This window comes from Lactuca virosa, chromosome 1, assembly GCF_052849685.1.
Source record: "Lactuca virosa cultivar CGN04683 chromosome 1, Lactuca_virosa_CGN04683_v6, whole genome shotgun sequence".
Taxonomy (NCBI): Eukaryota; Viridiplantae; Streptophyta; class Magnoliopsida; order Asterales; family Asteraceae; genus Lactuca; species Lactuca virosa.
In genome coordinates this window covers 200,420,807-200,439,845 of record NC_136426.1, presented here as the reverse complement: position 1 = coordinate 200,439,845, position 19,039 = coordinate 200,420,807, and the positions used below count along the sequence as shown (strand labels likewise).

The 19,039-nt window shown below is 35.5% G+C and overlaps 1 protein-coding gene and 1 long non-coding RNA gene across 2 annotated transcripts; one reads left to right on the top strand and one right to left on the bottom strand.

Annotated features, from left to right (window-relative positions):
* Nucleotides 1–319: 319 nt before the first annotated feature.
* On the top strand, nt 320–3,141 carry LOC145108243 (uncharacterized). The gene is made up of 3 exons (XR_013708126.1): nt 320–995; nt 1,433–1,573; nt 2,738–3,141. It is a non-coding gene; the product is annotated as an uncharacterized LOC145108243 (long non-coding RNA).
* A 9,961-nt stretch (nt 3,142–13,102) lies between these two features.
* On the bottom strand, nt 13,103–18,479 carry LOC145163784 (putative disease resistance RPP13-like protein 1). The gene is made up of 2 exons (XM_079082559.1): nt 14,563–18,479; nt 13,103–13,520 (listed from the first exon to the last, which is right to left on the bottom strand). Exon 1 carries the CDS (start codon nt 18,309–18,311, stop codon nt 14,574–14,576), a length of 3,738 nt encoding a protein of 1,245 aa, XP_078938685.1. The 5' UTR covers nt 18,312–18,479; the 3' UTR covers nt 13,103–13,520; nt 14,563–14,573.
* Between the last annotated feature and the right edge of the window lie 560 nt (nt 18,480–19,039).

The window sequence follows — 19,039 nt, the reverse complement described above, 5'->3', positions numbered from 1 at the left end:
CTCCTACCACACATCTACCAAAAGCACTCCCTTTAAGGCTCTTTATGGATGTGACCCGCCCCCAATTCTAAGGTACGAGGGATATCACATCCTGATTAATTCCATTGACCAAATGCTTGAGGACGTGATGCCATATTGGATGATCTTCGGGTGCAACTAGTTCAAGCCCAACAAAAACTATAAGTAGAAGCTAATAAGAAACACAGGGAGGTAGAGTACATGGAAGTTGACTTGTTGTATTTGAAATCAAGGCCTTATAGTAAACAAAATTTGGCTCGTAGGAAGTATAAAAAGCTAGCAACAAGATATGTTGTAGGCATTTTTGGGCGCGAAATGATTTTTGTCCTCATTTAGAACACTCATCCTTTCATCCTCACCTGACACCTCCATTCTCAAAGCCATCACTCCTTCTCCTCCTCCAGAAGACTATCGAGCACCACCATCTGTCCTCCTCACAAAGACCACTGGAATACCGGCTTCTCCTCCTCTGTACCAAATGAAAACCATCACCGCTTTTTGCCCTAAAACCCTGTAATCGTAATTTTGTCGACCCTTAAAGTGGTTAACTAAGGATGTTGTAAAATCATTGCTTTTTTCTCATGATATCTCCATATTAGAACAATAGAAAACACTCCATAAATCTTCCACGTACTATTTTGCTTTATAAATTACAATTGCTTGATGACCAATGAACTGCATTTTAGGGATTTGCATATGATGTTTGATCTTCTACCAGAAGAGGCAAATTTCTTATACTTTGACTTCACCTAAACTAAAACTGATTCCGATTTAAGAAATTATCAAAGAATATATGTGCAATGGAGATGTCAATCTTGTATGTTTCAGCTTGTTATATCTGCTTCCAATCTAGTGTATTCCCCAAACAGTTGAATGTTGATTAGTTTAAGTTTCATCACATTATCTAGCATATTCAACCTAATTAACTTTGTGTTTCCATTTTGCAGGTGATTATACCTTTTGGAGATATACATGAGGTATGCAGTATCTGACTCTCTACTTTCATTTCCCCTTATTATAGTCTATCTGTAACTCTATTTTTGAAGTAAATCAAAGTAATTAACATAGAGTGTTAGTTGTTGAGTTGATCATCGTTTCTTGAAGTGCTACACTGTTTCATATTACAACTTTTGAGAAATTTCAGCCTTTCTTTCTAGTTCTGTAGTGGCAGTTCTCTGTTGATTTGTAATTGCATCTAATGTGTTTGATGTATTGCCTCAATGACATTCTTTTTTTTTTTACTTACATTTCCGTTCTGTTCCTTACCTTGTTTTCCTTATTTCTTTACTGATAATTCTTTTCTATTAATGTGTTCGATATATTGCTATTTTTTGCATCAAAACCTCTTTTTTTATGTTGTCTAGTTTTTGGCTTTATTAATCATCTAATAATAAATGCGAGTGACTGTTTACAGGGAGAGACTGAAGTATTGGAGAAATGTTGTTCCCCTGAAATCCTTCAACAGTGTAAGCAGAGCACAGGGTTGGTTAGATACAAATGACATATGATGATATCTTCAGCGGAATCGTTCATTTTGTTACATAAGGTTTCACTGGTAATTTTGTCTCTTAATAACAATGACACCAGCAACCACAAACCACCAAAATGTTTTAAGAACCATTTTTATGAGATTATAACATCGTTCTTTAATCGTTTTTCACCTGAAGTCAAAAAGACTGATTTTAAAACCCAAATTTATATAAAAACATTAAGATTTAATCGTAATTTGATCAACCGGATCAATTTCACATAAAAAGATTAACCTAAGATATATATATTTTTTGGTCGATATACATCTGATAAAGGAGGAACATAATTACTTTTAGGTCGATATGCATACGGAAAAAGAACATAAAGAAGTAATATGTCAAGAGGTTTTTGAGAAAATTTTCTTGTCCTATCTTTTTATTAATAATAGAAGATGCATCCAAAATAGACAACAAAGCCAAAAGAAAAATATTTGGACAAAAATAAAACATTAAATGTATTGGATCACTGACACATTGGTTAGGAAATTGATCTCTGTAAATTATAAAATACACAATAAAACAAGTGAAATACTTAAAATGTTATTTAACATCTTGTTTTAAACATGAAAAGTACCACAATGCTAAAAATGTTAATTAACATTAGATTTCAACCCGAAAAATTACCAAAAATGACAAAAGCTAAAATCTATATTAATGTATGCAACTGAACACTCAGAAAAATTTAAACTTGAATAAAGGAAGAAGGATCTTTACCTTGATCTTCTTCAACAACTTAAAAAACTCAAAGGGTTTAGTACACAATCCCCCCTTAAACCTTATCTTTCTGAAATCAGCCAACTTCAACATGACAACCTTAAATCCTTTCTGTTTCCACTGAAATAAAAACACAGAGAAATCAATATTGACATTTTCAAGAGAACCTTTTCCAAAATGGGAAAAAAAACGTTAAACCTATGCCAAAATGGAAAAGAATTTACCTACAAAATAATTGGTTAAGTCAAGCAATTGAAAAATAGTTTAAGCAACAAATAGATATCTCTATCTATATAGTTACAAAGTAAAAAAGACTAAGATTTTTTTGACTATAATATGTGGAAAAAATTACCTGAGAAAATAAGTTATAATTTTGGCGGATATGCCAATGACATGTATGTTCCTTCAGCTAACATCTACATGTAAGGTTTTCAATGATGAAGATGTTGACATATACTCTGTCATTTCTTTTGCAGGCCAACAACTTTGGTGTTCACTATAAATGATTGTCTTGGGTTTGCATGATATTTGTTTCAGGGTTTATCGAAAGTTGAGAAGTTTGTATCCAAGAAGGTAAGGTTGGTCGATAACGGTCTAAAACTGACCCACTGTCCTTTAGAAATAGCATTTACTTCTAGCTTTAACTTGTCGTCACAAATATAACACACATATCCAAAATGGTTTGAGAACCTTAATGGAGTTTTGATATCATATTCCATGGAGAAGAACCTTCCAAATGGAACAAATGACTCCAATAGGATGCAAATATATACCAACATGCAACTCATGATTAGAATTAGAATTTACTTGTATATAAATTAAACTTTGATAAGATGAGACTTATTATTCTAAGTTTCACCTGGACTTTGGGAATGTTTCATACATGCAAGGTCTTATTGAATTGATAGGAAAAACATGAAGGTTCACTCTTCCTAAAAGTTTCAACTACCATCAAGGACCTACAAAACAAACATTTTTATTAGCACTTAACACGTTTGATTTCCACAATATATAATAAATAAAAACAAAAATGACGAAAAAAAACTACATCAAGAAATAAATATTGACTTGATGAACCTAAATCCAAGATCCAGTAACTGCACACATAATAACTTCAAAAATTATAACTAAATCCAAGCTTTTTCTTATTGACATTAAAAAAAACCAACACCTTAATGCTTAAGAAATATTAATATGGCTTTTAGCCAACTAAGAAACCTTCATGGTTGGATATATCCCGAAAATCAGGAATAATGTCACATCTGATCATGTAACTTGGCCATTTTGAATTAGGGATCCAAAATTACAATAGTAGATAGGCAACACGTAAATTGTTACCAGGGATCCAAAATTGCAAATGTTGATAGAGAAAGTAGGAATATAAAAGTAAAGAAAGGATTTAGAAGTTACCTCGTGATTTCTAAACCAAATCCAATAGCTACGTGAAGAACCATGAATGACAGAGGGTAACTAATATGGTCGAAAAGATGAAAAAACAACCTATAGAGGGGTATTGTGATACGGAGAAAGGTGATTAAATATTCTTCGATCACATTTTTAGTAAATTTGATAACCAAAACATTATTATTCAGATGTAAACAAAGTTAGAAACAGTCACCTGGATTAACTTCAGGGTTATGCTGGATGTGGTCTCTTCTTCAATCGGACTTCATAATATTTATTGTTTCTCCAAATAGGGCCTATCTTATCATAATCAAACTCAAATTAGAAATCTTTTAACAGCGAATCCTTCGAAAGTATGGATGATGGATGAATACAGAGAAAGAGTTTTTGGGAATGGATTTCGGATATAGAATTTTCCTCGCAGCACAACCATTGACATAGAGGACGAAGAGGATTATGGAATTAAGGTTTAAGAGAGATAGAGGAGAAAGATGGGGCGATTAATGTTGGTTAGATTTACGGAGAAATTCATATCCAATAGATAAATGAAATGATTTGCTTAAATTGATAGTATAATTGATAGTATAATTGCTGAATTTAAAGATTCCATAATTAGTTGTAATTATGTTTGACCTTTGGTCATGATGATGTCATCAAACTGATCTAAGGGTGGAAAACTTATTAATGAAATGCAATCAATAGTCATGATTTTTTTAGTTTAGAATTAAGGGTTCTCTTTTAATAATATTTAGAGATAATACAATTACCAAGTTTAACTTGGTATCAGAGTCAAACCCTAATCGGCTGCCACAACTCAGCCGCCTTCTCTCTTCGTCTGTCAACAAACAATGACAATCCTTATTTGGCAATTCTTCTCCACCATCTCTCGTTAACAGCAAAGATGACAACCATCATTGTGTTTCCTTCATCTGAGAAGACATCTCACAATACACACAAGTTCGGCTTCACCCTATCACCCACGAATTACAGGTATTGGAAGACAATGTTACAACCTTTTCTCGTTACAAACAACTTGTTTGGCTATGTTGATGGGACAATTCCATGTCCTCGTGCCACCATTCTTTCCACTGCCACATCATAAAAAATGGTCCCCAAGTATTAGTTTCACTACCCAATGCAGAAAACGCAGCTTGGATTAGCAACGATGCTCACGTTCGGATGTTAATATTGTCTACCATCGCTAAAGCATCGTTTCAACATGTTCAAGGCACTATCTATCGTAACCTTTAGTTGTCACTTGAACACACTTATGCTCCTCATACCTCCTCACAAGAATACACACTCAAAACATAACTTCTTATAATAATAATGAAAGGTGATGAATCCTCCTCTGCATACCTTACACGTGCTCAAGAATACTCAGATGCTTTAGCCAACATCGGCGAACCAGTCAAAGAAAAAGATCTCGTTATGCTTGTTATTTCCGGATTAAGGGATGAATACAATGGATTAAAATCCACTCTTCTTGTTCGCCAATTTCCTACTGCTTTCTCAGAACTTAATGGACTTTTAGCTGATCATGACTTCATGATCAAGAAAATACCTACAAATGTTTCACCAGCCCAAGCCTTTACGGCTGCCTCCTCCTCGCGTACGCCTACTTCAGTCCCTACCGATACACTTCATGCCATCAAACAACTTGCCCAACAGTTGGGCTTCCAACTTTAACCGTTAGGTAACCCACCGACGCCCCATACAAACTTCACACAACGCTCGGTCAACAACCGTGAACGTAGCTTCAACAACAAGTCCGGTCGGGCGAGAGGCAGTTGACAACAACAAGGAGGCGGAGGGGGCATAAGAGCCCAATTTACTTGGGCATCCAACCAAAACACAGTATATGGCACATGCAACAGGTGTAGTATTGGTCACCTCCCGTCTCAATGCCCTAAACGTGATCCATTAACCATACACACAAGACCGCAACCTACTGTAAATTTTGCAGATTTCCGTTCACAGATATCCAGCTCATGGTTGCCGGACACTGGTTCTAGTCATCATGTAGCTCCTGGTCTATCGATCTTTGACCAGTAAGAGGCATATCATGGCGAAGATAACATTCACGTTGGCAACGGTAAAGGTTTACCCATCATTCATATTGGTTCTTCCAAACTATATTCTCCAAATAAATCATTTTCTCTCAAAAATATACTTCATGTTCAAGAAATCAAACAAAATCTTCTTTCTATTCAAATTTTTTGTCAAGACAACAATGTCTGTTTTGAATTTCACTCTTTGTTTTTTACTGTGAAGGAAGAGATTACTCTCACTATCCTCCTCATGAGTCCAAGTAATGGCGGTCTTTACTCTTTTGAGCTACCGCGGATAAAATCAGTTCCTAAAGTTACTTTCTTCGCTACCGAGCTTCTTCCATCACTTGGCATCAACGCTTAGGACATCCTCATTCTCAGTTGTTGAAGTCAATGTTCTCTAAATATCATTTACCTTTATCAAATACTTTTGATGTTTTTAGTTGTGATTCATGTTCTATAGGAAAGTCATCAAAACTTAATTTGTTACCTTCTTCTTACAAAAGTACAACTTTTTAGATCTATTGTTTTGTGATGTTTGGACCTGCTTCTATTAGCTCTTTTGATGACCATCGATATTTTCTATTATATCAAAACTTAATTTGTTACCTTCTTCTTACAAAAGTACAACTTTTTAGATCTATTGTTTTGTGATGTTTGAGACCTGCTCCTGTTAGCTCTTTTGATGACCATCAATATTTTCTATTATGTGTTGATAATTTTTCGAGATACATGTGGTTTTTTCCATGAAAGTCTAAATCTGATGTTTATGACACATTCAAAGCATTCATGGTTACTATTGAACTCCAATTTCAGACTCAAATCAAATCTATTCAAATTGATTGGGGGGGAGGGGGGGGAGAATTCCGTAACCTTTCTCAGTTTTTCTCAAAACTTGGAATCGCCCGTCGGCTCTTATGTCTACACACAAGAGAACAAAATAGTTTTGTTCAGTGCCGTCACCATCATGTGGTTGAAACTGGCCTCACTTTTCTCGCTTAATCTCATGTCCCACAACCTTTTTGGCATTTTGCTTTTGATACGACTATGTATCTTATCAAAAGTATGCCATCCCGAACAAACTCCAATACCTCCCCATTTGAACTTGTGTTCAAACATACCCCTAATTTTTCATTCCTTTGGGTTTTCGGTTGTAGATGTTATCAACATCTTCGTCCTCACACAACAAAAATAAAATGGATTTTAGGTATATGTGTGTGTTTCTTGGTTATAGTACTTCACATCATGGGTACCGTTGCTACGATCCTCAGTCCAAACGACTCTACATTGCTCGAAATGTTTGATTTCATGAGCAATCCTTCCCGTACCACAATGTGCCTCCTACAACATCACCAGTGCCAACATCAAATCCTTATGTTTCATCTTACCATACACCACCACCCACTACAGATGACCCACATACCACTACTTCACCACCACCACCCACTACGAAACCACCTACCTACACCGACACCGACCCATCATCAGTTCCGTCAACATCCTTGCCACGACCACCTTTGCTTCATACTTATCCGCGACGAACAAAACCCACAACCACCACTCATATGGGCTCGACGTTACATGACTCACCACCACCACATCCTCGTATGTCAAACCTTCTCCTTAATCCCAAACCAGCTACCAAATTTCAATCAACTACCTATCACACCCATGCCACCATTGAAACAGAACTTGCTACCTTCAAAGTTGCTCATAATGATCCAAAGTGGTGATCTGCCATGCTTGACAAGTACTCATCTCTTGTTCATAATGGCACATGGACACTGGTCCCACGTCCACCCAAGTCTATTATCATTGACTGCAAATGGGTTTACAAACTCAAAAGAGATCAAACGGGTAAGGTCATAAGGTATAAAGCACGTCTGGTTGCAAAGGGGTTTCAACAACAACACAAGATTGATTATCAAGAAACCTTTAGTCCGGTGGTAAAATCAACTACCATTCGTGTTATCTTGTCTCTTGTTGTCGCACAAACGTGGCCACTACATCAGCTTGATATACAAAATACTTTTCTGCATGATGATCTTCATGAAACTGTTTATCTACGTTAACCGGAGGGTTTTGTAGATCTTGCTAAACTGAATCATGTGTGCCTCCTTCATAAATCCTTATACGGATTATAGCAAGCACCACACGCATGGTTTCATCGACTCTATACTACCTTGCAAACCCTTGGTTTTCATGCATCCAAGACCGATCCATCATTGTTCATTTACTCTTCAAAGGGTGTTCTTTTATACATGCTAGTATACGTAGATGATATTATTCTAACTGGAAACAACTCTAGTGCTATCAAGAGTGTTGTTCATACTCTTAGCCAAACCTTTGCGCTTCAAGATATGGGTCCTTTATCCTATTTTTCTTGGGATTGAAATAGTTAAACATGGACAAGACCTTCTTTCTCAAAAGAAGTACATTCTTGAAATATTGGAGCGAGCAAGGCTATGTCGTGCCAAACCGGTTCCAACCCCTATCACCACCAATACAAACCTATCTCTTGGTGACAGTCCAAAATTTGATAATCCGGTCAAATATCGCCAAAATATTGGAGCCATTCCGTATGTGACCTTATCTCGTCCAAATCTTACTTTTGCTGTCAACAAGGTCTGCTAATTCATGCATTCCCCGACTGGAAACCATTGGTCGGCTGTGATGCGAATTCTCCGGTATCTTCAAGGTACTATCTCTCATGGATTATTGTTTAAACATGACTCTGCCACACTTTTACATGCCTATACGGATGCAACCTTTACTCCTTTGACTACGTTCTTTGATGCTGATTGGGCTGGTTGCCTGGATGACTGACGATCCATGGGGGGATATGCCATTTATCTTTGCTTTAATCTTGTCTCATGGTGTGCACGTAAAAAAAAGACTGTCTCGCGCTCATCCACCGAATCTGAATACAATGCTTTAGCTGATATGGTTGTAGAACTCACATGGCTTCAAACTCTTTTATTTGAGTTACCTGTTGTTACCTCTGCTGCTCCAACTTTATGGTGTGACAACTTCAGCGCCACGTATTTAGCAGTAAATCCTGTCTTTCATGCATGTACAAAACACGTTGAAGTTGATTTTCATTTGATTAGAGAGAAGGTTGCTCATCATCAGCTAAAGGTTCAGTTTATTTCCACAAATGATCAGATTGCAGATGTGTTCACAAAACCTCTACCCTCACAACGATTTACTTTCTTACAAGACAAGCTACAAGTCGTTACTCGACCTTAGCTTGAGGGGGGCTATTAGACGATATATAATTGCATACATATATTAGAGGACTTAGAGTCTAAATGTGTATTTGTGTATATACTCTTGTAATCGTGACTTATTATTGACATGATACAATTACCAAGTTTAGTGAGTTCCCCCAAAATACCGCATACCATACATACATAATAGTACAACACTAAAATGAGTCTATTTCACCCTCCCCCCTTCTGTCTCTTTCAACGGGTACCGGGTCTATTTCACCCCCTTCGGTCTCTTTCAACCGATATTGGGTCTATTTCACCCCCTTCAGTCTCTTTCAGCCGATATCAGCTCTATTTCACCCCTACAACTAAGCATACCATCATATCAGCAAGAGCCACAAAGACGACAACAAGAATATACAGGCATATCAACAAATGTCGCAAAGACAACTATCACATACAGGCATATCAGTAAATGTCATAAAGACAACTATCATCCTACAAACATAATCCAATAGGCCGACATTGGTACCTTCGACCCATGAGTATAGTGAAGAGACTCACCTATGAAACGATGATCAACTGCAACTGCTACTACAACTACGAACACAGATGCTACCAACCACCTATACAACCATATAAAATACACCATTAGCTTCTCTTCCATGATTAGAGGTTTGGCCAAAAGTTAATGCAAGTCAAAAGTCAAAGTCAACGGTCAAAGTTGATCCTCCACGTCATGGCCATCCTTGGCAATGTCCCGACCTTCAAACGACAAGACAGACACGTTTTCCCCGGTCTCCACGTTGTGGCAACCTAGGCTACGTAGTGGGAACTGTATCCAAAACGTCTTAACGAGTTAAATCAAATCTCCAATACCAGAGGTTTCAAAGTCCAGATTGATCATTTCTAATGCCCAAATGGATAAAGTTTCCACATTTAACCCTTGAGACCCACCAAGAGGTCTAGATCTCAAGCCTTAGATCCAAGAAGGCTAAAAATGGCAATAACTTAATCAAGAAGCACTTAATCCCTTAAGTCTCAAGCCCATCTGCTCTAAAGGAACTTATAACACTAAAACCATCCTAAAGTTTGATGCTTTTTAGACTTGCATGTCCAGTGCAAGTCTTGGACTCAACTTAGGTAAAAAAAAATGGGGTTTTATGACCAAGATCTCATGCATGGCTCAAACAAACCGCCAAAATTTAGATCCAAACCATAAACTACTTCAAATGATCCAGAGAATCATAAAGCTGCAACCTTTATGAAGTCTCACCATCTTATCCAACAAGATCAAGAAGAAAGTGGGACAAAATGCAAGATCTAGCACTCTATAATAAAAAGGTGGAACCGTGAACACTTACAAAGGTCTAAAATTGAGCTAGGTAGGGAGATAGAGGCTCTCTTGCTGATCCTTGGCTAACTTCTTCTTGCTTCTTCCTTCAAGACCTCTCAAAACTCTCAAGCAAGCTTCAACAATGGAGGAAAAGAGTTGGGGTTTTCTTCTGGATAAAAGAGAGTGATGGAGGCTGAGGGTGAGCATACCCTAGCCTCCTCATTCCTTTAAATAGGTGCAAAACCCAAAAAAGTTAGGGTTTAAGACATCAGCGGCAGCCACACCATGGTATTCCTTGCCACGTCGTGACGAGTCAAAAAGACATGCGACTGGAAAAAGCCTCGCCACGTCGTAGCCATCCTTCCCATGCCGTGGCGACTCACCAAACTTCAAATCTTAAATTAAATAACACGTACCTCAAAACCTGATGTTACATGAAAGCTTTTTGAGAGATTATGTTAAGAATAAACCTCACAAGATTTACATTTTTGGGATAGTTTTTTTAGTCAATTATAGCAATCACTTTTATTATATTGATTTTTTTTTAGATTTGTGTGTTGTACATGAACCGTTTTTATTCAATATTGTTCTATCATGAGTAGATTAGATTTATTGTTCAAAAAAAAAAACCTTCAAAGCTTTATTATTTTTTTTGACTGATTAATCTGTTTAACTTTAATCCCCAATATTAATCTCATGTATTGTAATATATTGATTTTATTTAACGTTATTGTTTAACACTTAAAAAATACTACACGTGTTTAAAAATAACAAATTAAATGAAGAACTTTATCATACATTAATATTAATAAATTAGTTCATTAATTTTTTTAAGGTGATAATATGATCTAGAGAAACCAAATATGCTTTTACCTTTTGTCTCGATCTAGATAAATGTAAAAATCAAAAGAATAGACTAAGAGATAATTAATGAATTTCACATGTTATTATTATATATAAAATAAAGAAAAATCAAAAGAATAGACTAAAAGATAATTAATGTATTTCATATATCATTATTTTATATAAAATAAAGATGGGTAGTAACAAAAAGGATGTGGATATTCAAGTTCTTTATGATTTAACTTAGTATGTTTTTGCATCATATAATTAATAGACAGCGTCGTCCCAAACATATTTTGGGCTCAAGGCAAAATTAATTTTAATAAATAATTTATTATTAAGATTTGAACCACATACCTAAAGTTATTTTGCCGACCATCCTACAAATTTATTATTGATTATATGAAAAAATGTGTATATAAGCTAATTCCGAAAAATTTGAATTAAATTTTGAAAAACAAATGTCAATGATAATCTTGAACCAGAACATTTTAAAATATGAAAATTTGTACTAACTAAATTAGATAATATTAATATATGTTGTGTAATGTATTTATTTCAATAATTTTCTTATATAAAACATAATGAAAACAATAGTAAAATATGAAAAAACTTGGAAAATGTAGGGGAAAAAAGATGTAAGTTATCATTTGAAATATCCTATATAAAATATAAAGAAACCCATGGTAAAATATGAAATAACCTGGAAAGTTCAGGGAAAAAAGATGTAAATTATCATTTGAAATGGGATACTTATATACAACACTAATAAAACACTAATAAGTTAAAAATCTATCTTAATAAAACAAAATTATTTTTGCCAAATGGTAACTTCTTATTAACTATTACACATGTTAATTTCTAGGCATTTTAGACTTATTTTTTCCAATTGTCAATTTCTTTTTTTTTCTTTCTCATTAAATTGCCACATCATTATATTAATTAATCACATCATTATAATAATTAATTCCAATGATAATGACAACTCAAAATCTGTTCATTCCTTCTCTATATCACTTAATGTCGGGCACTATTTATAGGATGTACACTGTATAATTAGAATGATTGATATGATTGGTTAAAATCAATGTAGGATTAGATGAATAATTTCCTAAATAATAATTATTCCAATCATCATTGGACGTCCTAGTGTATTTGTTTTGGAATGAAATCGTTCCTCATAACATACGATCCGATGTTTTGTTTATCGTTTGTCCTTTCTCCAACTTCAATTCATCGATGAATTTGTGTCAACTGCATAATCATGTAATACTCTCCTCCTATTGTTACGAAATATAAACTTGGAAATGTATTTTTTTCTCTGAAGTCTATGTCACCAATGCATTATACAATGCTAAATTTATACTTGGCAATATGTTGTTTTCTCTAAAATCTGTGTTTTCTAGATACTGTGTAGGAGCAAATCTATTTGGTTGTAAACATTTTATATTCTAGAAAGTGTATTGCTTTCTCTTTCATTTAACAAAATAGTGGCAGGGGCAAAATAACTTGAAATCAGACTATAAACTGCATCTATTTTAAGTGCATGGGGGCATAATTATCAGTTATGTAAAGGGGCATTGTACCTGAAATGGCATTGTAATTAAAAAAATATTTTTTACAAACTTTCATATCTAATCTTAATAATATCATATGTGATGCAAGTTAATTCAAAAAGTTATTATGGTCAAAAAAGTCGTTGTGGTCATAGAGCATCATATTTTTATTTTATTTTTATAATTTGTGTATTACAACCATAAGAATTGTACAATATGGAAAATCTGGGTAAAGGGCATTTTCGTCCTTTTATCTTAAATTTCTTTTTCTCTATTTATGAAATGGGTTTATCCCCATAGCTTAATGAATTAGACCAAACTAATATCCTTTTATGTTTGTGTTTCTCATCTTCATGTATCATCATTTCTTGGAACAATGAACCAATCTATTTCGTTGTAAACATTTTATAGTCTATAAAGTAAATTGCTTTCTCTTGCATTTAACCAAATGGGGGTGGGGGCAGATGTACTTGAAATCAAAATAGGAACCGCATCTGTTTATGGTTAGGGGCATAATTGTCCATTATGTATATGGGAATTGTACTCGAAATGGCATTCTACTTAGAACAAGATTTATTACAAACTTTCATATCAAATCTTAGTAAATATAAGGTGTGGTGCAATGCTTTTCGAAATAGTCAAGATGCTCATTCAAATGCATGTGTCTATTTCAACCTGTGTTCCTGCCAACAGTGCAGGGGCAGTTCCGTCAATATCTTTTTTCCCTTTTAAATAATGACTTTTCTGAAACTCATTGATTCTTTATATGCCTTCACTTTTTTCAACGTCCATCCCTGTGCATATTTAGCTGATTTGCCTCACTGGCGTCATGTAGACAGCCTTGATCCAACGTGCACCTGTAGAAATTGAGCAACTTCCTAAAATAAACTCATAATTTATAGAAACATGCCAAGATCACATAATACAGAATATCCTAATATGATTTTATAAACAATCTCTATAATTAATCACTAATGACAACAAATAAGTTGTCATGATGTTTACATCGTCCTTAACATACTGATCAATAATTATACTGGGAATAGACACACAAAAAGACAATTAGTCATGCTATACAGAGTTTGACCATTTTTTTTACCAAAACAAAAAAGTTTTATTGTCAAATGGATTTATTTCTAACGTAGAAACTGATACAAATTTGTAAAGAAATCTGAAGTTATATAACAAAGGCTACAAAGGGATTAAGATGGCCCCGATTTTCAAAAATATTACCAAAATCAACATCTCAAAGCCAACGGGGTTTGACATAAAAGGTCAAAATTTCTGAATAGACGACCGAATAAAAGGTCAGAGTTCTAGAAAATGTCCTAATTGTAAACAATTTTGTTATGATTTCTAGTAATTCATTCAACAATGCACAAGTTCACTCGAAGCCAAGATTAATGAAAACTACAACATGACAATGAAAAGGAATACACAAAGAAGTGGTGCAATGAAGATAAAATAATACAGTTGCAACAAATATACATAGCAAGTTAATGGTAAAAGCTCTACAAAAACCGAAAAGCTATTCAACTACTGCAGTTATAGTTTTCTTTTATTTTTGTACTAGTTTTGATTTTTAGTTCAGTATAAAAATAGTATTATCAACAAACCAAAACAAACAAGTCTCAAAATTAATGTTCCTAATACTTTGGGATAGTTATTGAAAAAAAAATACACAGAAATTGAAATCTTACTTTATAAGGAATATCACATTTATCAAAAAAAGAAAAAAAAGCTGTGATGTTTATGATAAGAGATGGGCCGTAATACTTTGGGATACAAGCTGTAGAACCCTTTTCACGTTTGTTAAGAAACAATGATTATAATAACATTATTGAAATGAATAACCACTCTTATGTAAGAGGCACAGATGATGGAAAGGAGACGACATACCTTTTCTACTTCTACACACGTATTGTCGCATTTGATGGGTTGTAAATGGTCTTAAGATCTCCAAGCTTTGGGCAATTCAAAATATTAAGTGTTTTAAGGCAGGAGAGGTGTTCTAAGACCTCTGAAAATGATTCCACATCCGTAAAATCATCGAGCTCTAGAGAAACGAGAGATGGTGGAAGAAGAAAAGATGATGACGATGATGATGGAGTAGTAGTATTCCCCACATCGTCTGCCACTGCAAATGAAACCACTCCTGAATCGTAGCCATATAACCCTAGTTCACCTAGTGAGGTTGGGAAATTCTGTGGGCCCCACTCTGACATGGGCTTATTTAAGCCACCTATCCTTAATTTGCTTAAATTAGGAGGCCAAACCCCACAAGGAAATGAGTAGTCCATACTTGGACAATCTTGTATCCACAGGTATCCCAAAGATGTGAGACTTTGAAAATGCTCATAAGGAAATGACTTTAGATTCTTGCAGTCATTAATTTCAAGAGATGTTAGGCGAGACAAACCAAAGTCTTTTACTGGAATGGGTTTGAGTTGTAATTTTATGTTATCACAATCACCAACTATCAATTCAGTAAGAGGGGATGGGTGCTCCTGCACTGCTGAGAAGGTCAAGGATGACATTGAAGCACAACTACTGATGACCAACCTCTCAACACTATTTGGACAATTGTAACTCTCCAATGTCTCACAGTTATGAAATTTCACAGATTTAAGAGATTCCATGCTGATCCCAGTATTAGTCTCTTTCTCGGATGATGAAACCAAGTTTTTACAATTTGTTACTTCCAACTTCTGTAAACTCACAAGACTCTTGCATGCCTCTGATTCTCGTTCCCACAAGTATCTCATTTCACCACAGTTTTCAATATATAGATGTTCAAGTGCCCCAAGATGCATTAAATATTCTCCATGTAGTTGAGTAAGTCCTTTGACATTTAACATTTTTAATTCAACAAGTGATGAGGACAAACCAACCATGCTTCTTAACACTACATTGGAACATCCTGTTATAGATAAAACCCGAAGTGAAGGTATCAATCCGATTGACACTTGAGCTAGTTCTGGACAACATTCAATAGAGATTTTACGAAGACGAGGAAATGTTGTAGGAGTTTCATGTCCGTCGCCACTATTAATCGACCATCTCTGCCAACCTTGCATATAACCAAATTCCAGAATTTCAAGTGATGGAAATGCAAAGCCAATAAAAGAATTGGCAGTTGCAAGTAACTCAAAGCCCACGGTCTTCACCTCTCTCATCTTTTGAACAACCAATCTCCTAAGAGACCCTAAACATCCAAGTGTTGGTAAATATGTACTTCTACAGCCACATAACCAAAGCTCTGTTAACTGATCAAACGTGGGATCACCGACCCAACTAGGAAATCTCATTCCCATGTTATTCAAAATCTTGAGTTTTTTTAACTTAGGAGGAGGCCTTAGTTCTTTAAGCACTTCATATTCAATTGTCTCATTCCGAGAATCATCAGAGACATCACTCCATTTCATCTCCAGAACTTCAAGACCCTTCTTTTGATGTAAGTTGGCATCATTTGCTTCTATTGGATTTATCACTTTGTCTAGACCCATAATGGAAAGCCAACCCTGAAGATTAGTAAGGCCCTTAAGGTCGGATATTTTGAACCCGTTACCTGCTTCAATAAAGACCTTGGGCAGAGTTTGTAGACTCGTCAACCCACCGATCCCCAAGGGCATCTTGTTCAATTTCGGAGTATTATTTATATCAAGATGTCGTAGGTTTATTAACTTTGCAAAACTTTTTGGTAAGCTAGATAACTCATAACAGTTATGAAGCAACAAGGTCTGTAGATTATAAAGGTCACTCACTTCTTCCGGTAAGCATGTGATTTCAGTACAAGAAAAATTAAGGTACCGTAGATGCTTGAGACTACCAATGGATTCTGGTACCTTCTCGATTATCTGAAAACCTTGGAACATGGGATTCAAGCCCACGACACTTAGCGCCCTCAGGAATTGTAGTTCAAGAACAATCTTGTCCAAAAAACCGTAGTTTTTCAAAACAAATGACATGACTAAGAATGTTCGCAAGTGTTTAGCTTTATGTAATTCATTAAGCTTTCTGTATGATCCAGATCTTGGACCCACAAGTGAAAAGTGACGAAACTTATCAAAAGCTTCATTCATATCAGATACATCCACCTCACCATCCAATCTAAAGGAAAATTCTCCTGCAACACTTGTGGCCAAGTCATTTATCAGGTCATGCATTGTATATCCAAACACGTTATCCGTTGATTGTTGAAAAAAGGACCTTGACTTTAGCTCTTCAAAATACTCATGACCTAAATTCTCCATTGACTTGTTTCCTTTTGATTGGGACAAAAATCCTTCTGCAACCCACAATAGGACTAACTTATCCTTGTGAAACACATAGTCTTTGGGAATTATGGAGCAGTATGCAAACAACTGCTTCAGATGTGGAGGGAGATGATAGTAGCTTAGTTTTAGAGCCGGAAGAATCTTATTTCCATCATCTATATCCCATATCTCACTCTTCAACAACTCTTCCCATTTATTGCCATTTCGATTTTCCTTCAAGACCCTACCAAGTGTTTTCAAAGCCAAAGGCAATCTTCCACATTTGTGAACCATACCTTCACCAAACGACTTAAGTGTTGGATGTTTGTCAAAGTTTTTTTCTCCCAACGCATGTTGAGCAAATAATGATAGAGCATCTTCATTGGACAAAACGCCTAGAGGATAAGTTTGTTGCGAGTCCATCACTGATGCAACTCTGGTACTCCTGGTTGTGACAACAATTCTACTTCCAGGTGCCCCTACAAGAAAAGGGCTTTGTATGAGTTCCCACTTACTGTCGTCTTCGTTCCAGACATCATCTAGAACAAGTAGGAACCTCTTCTTTGAAAGTTCTTCTTTGAGGGCCACATGAAGCAGATCAAGATTAGCAAAATCTTTGTTTTGACCTGTTACTGCTTGGAAGATAGCCTTGCTAATGTTAAACACATCCCACTCTTCAGAAACACAAACCCATGCCCTGACTTCAAAGTGATCTTTCACTTTCTGCTCGTTGTACAAAACTTTGGCAAGAGTGGTTTTGCCTATTCCACCCATTCCAACTATCGACACTATGCTCACATTCTGGTCACATCCTTCATTTCCCAACAATTTCCCCATCAAGGCCTCCTTATCCACTTCCCGACCCATGATTTTGGACTCATCAACCAGTGAAGTTTGCTCCAACTGTCTCTCTCCTATATTTGACCTTTCAACATTCACATTCAAACCCAAATCATTTCTCTGGTCAACAAGATCATGCAATTTGGTGGTGATCTCTTCTAGCTTAGAACTCATCTGCTGACCATACATGAAGTTGCGAGGAGTGAAATTAGTACAGCAATTTGGGACTAGCTTCAATACCTTACTAGTGCTGGTGTTGGCATGAGCTTCTTGATTCAACTTGCGTCGCAGAGCTTCGGTGGCCAAATCGTCGAGTACATCGTCAATTTCGTAAGCCAAATGCTGGAGATCGTTCACCCACAGTTGAACAGCTCTCTCTTTTATTTGCTTCTGGGTTGCATCAGCAAGCACAGCTTGGATCATGGGCAGGTTTTTCTTCCATTTCTTCAGCTGAGAATCGATCCCTTCTGATCGAGCGAGCTTCATCAAGTCACCAGAGATCAGCTTCTCACACAGCACGGTGATGACGGCGCTAACAGCGATTTCAGCCATTAGAATTTGGAGAAAGGAAAGATTCGGTTTTTTGGTGAGGGCTTTGATTTCAAGAGATTAGAATTTGCAGATAAGAGAAAAAGGTACGTAGACCGAGTATATTATTGCTGGTACTCACTCAGGCACCCACTATAGTATAGTAGGTCCATAATTTTCCTTATCGGGTCCGTCCTTTCTTCTTCGACAGTGAGACATGTTTGCTATCCTTTCTTTTTCAAAGAAATCGGTCCACCAATTTACATAAATATCATTTATAATTTCATATTAGTCCCTCTTTGGTATATGAAATAAACACTTTATACCCTTTCTTGTAAATCATTATAATTATATATACATAATAAAACTTGAATATTTTTAATATATTATATTACTAAACAGAGTCACACGAAATGACACCAATGTTAAATATATTTGGGATTTTTTAATATAATGAAAAAAAACATTGCGTTTCAAAATAAATAATAATAATAATAATAATTTATTTTAATATTATAACATGTATAAAATAAATAGGAGAAATGACACATTGTCCCAACGATGTATATCGACTTTGCCGAATAAATCTCTTAATTATTTTTCGTGTTTTATGAGGGAATAAACTCTGAAATGACCTGTCTTTTTAGAGCATCTCCAACTCACTCCCAAATCCAATTTTCTTCTCTATTTCTTCACTCATTCTCCTCCAACTCTATCTTATTTTCATCTCTATTTTTTAAGATATTAATAGT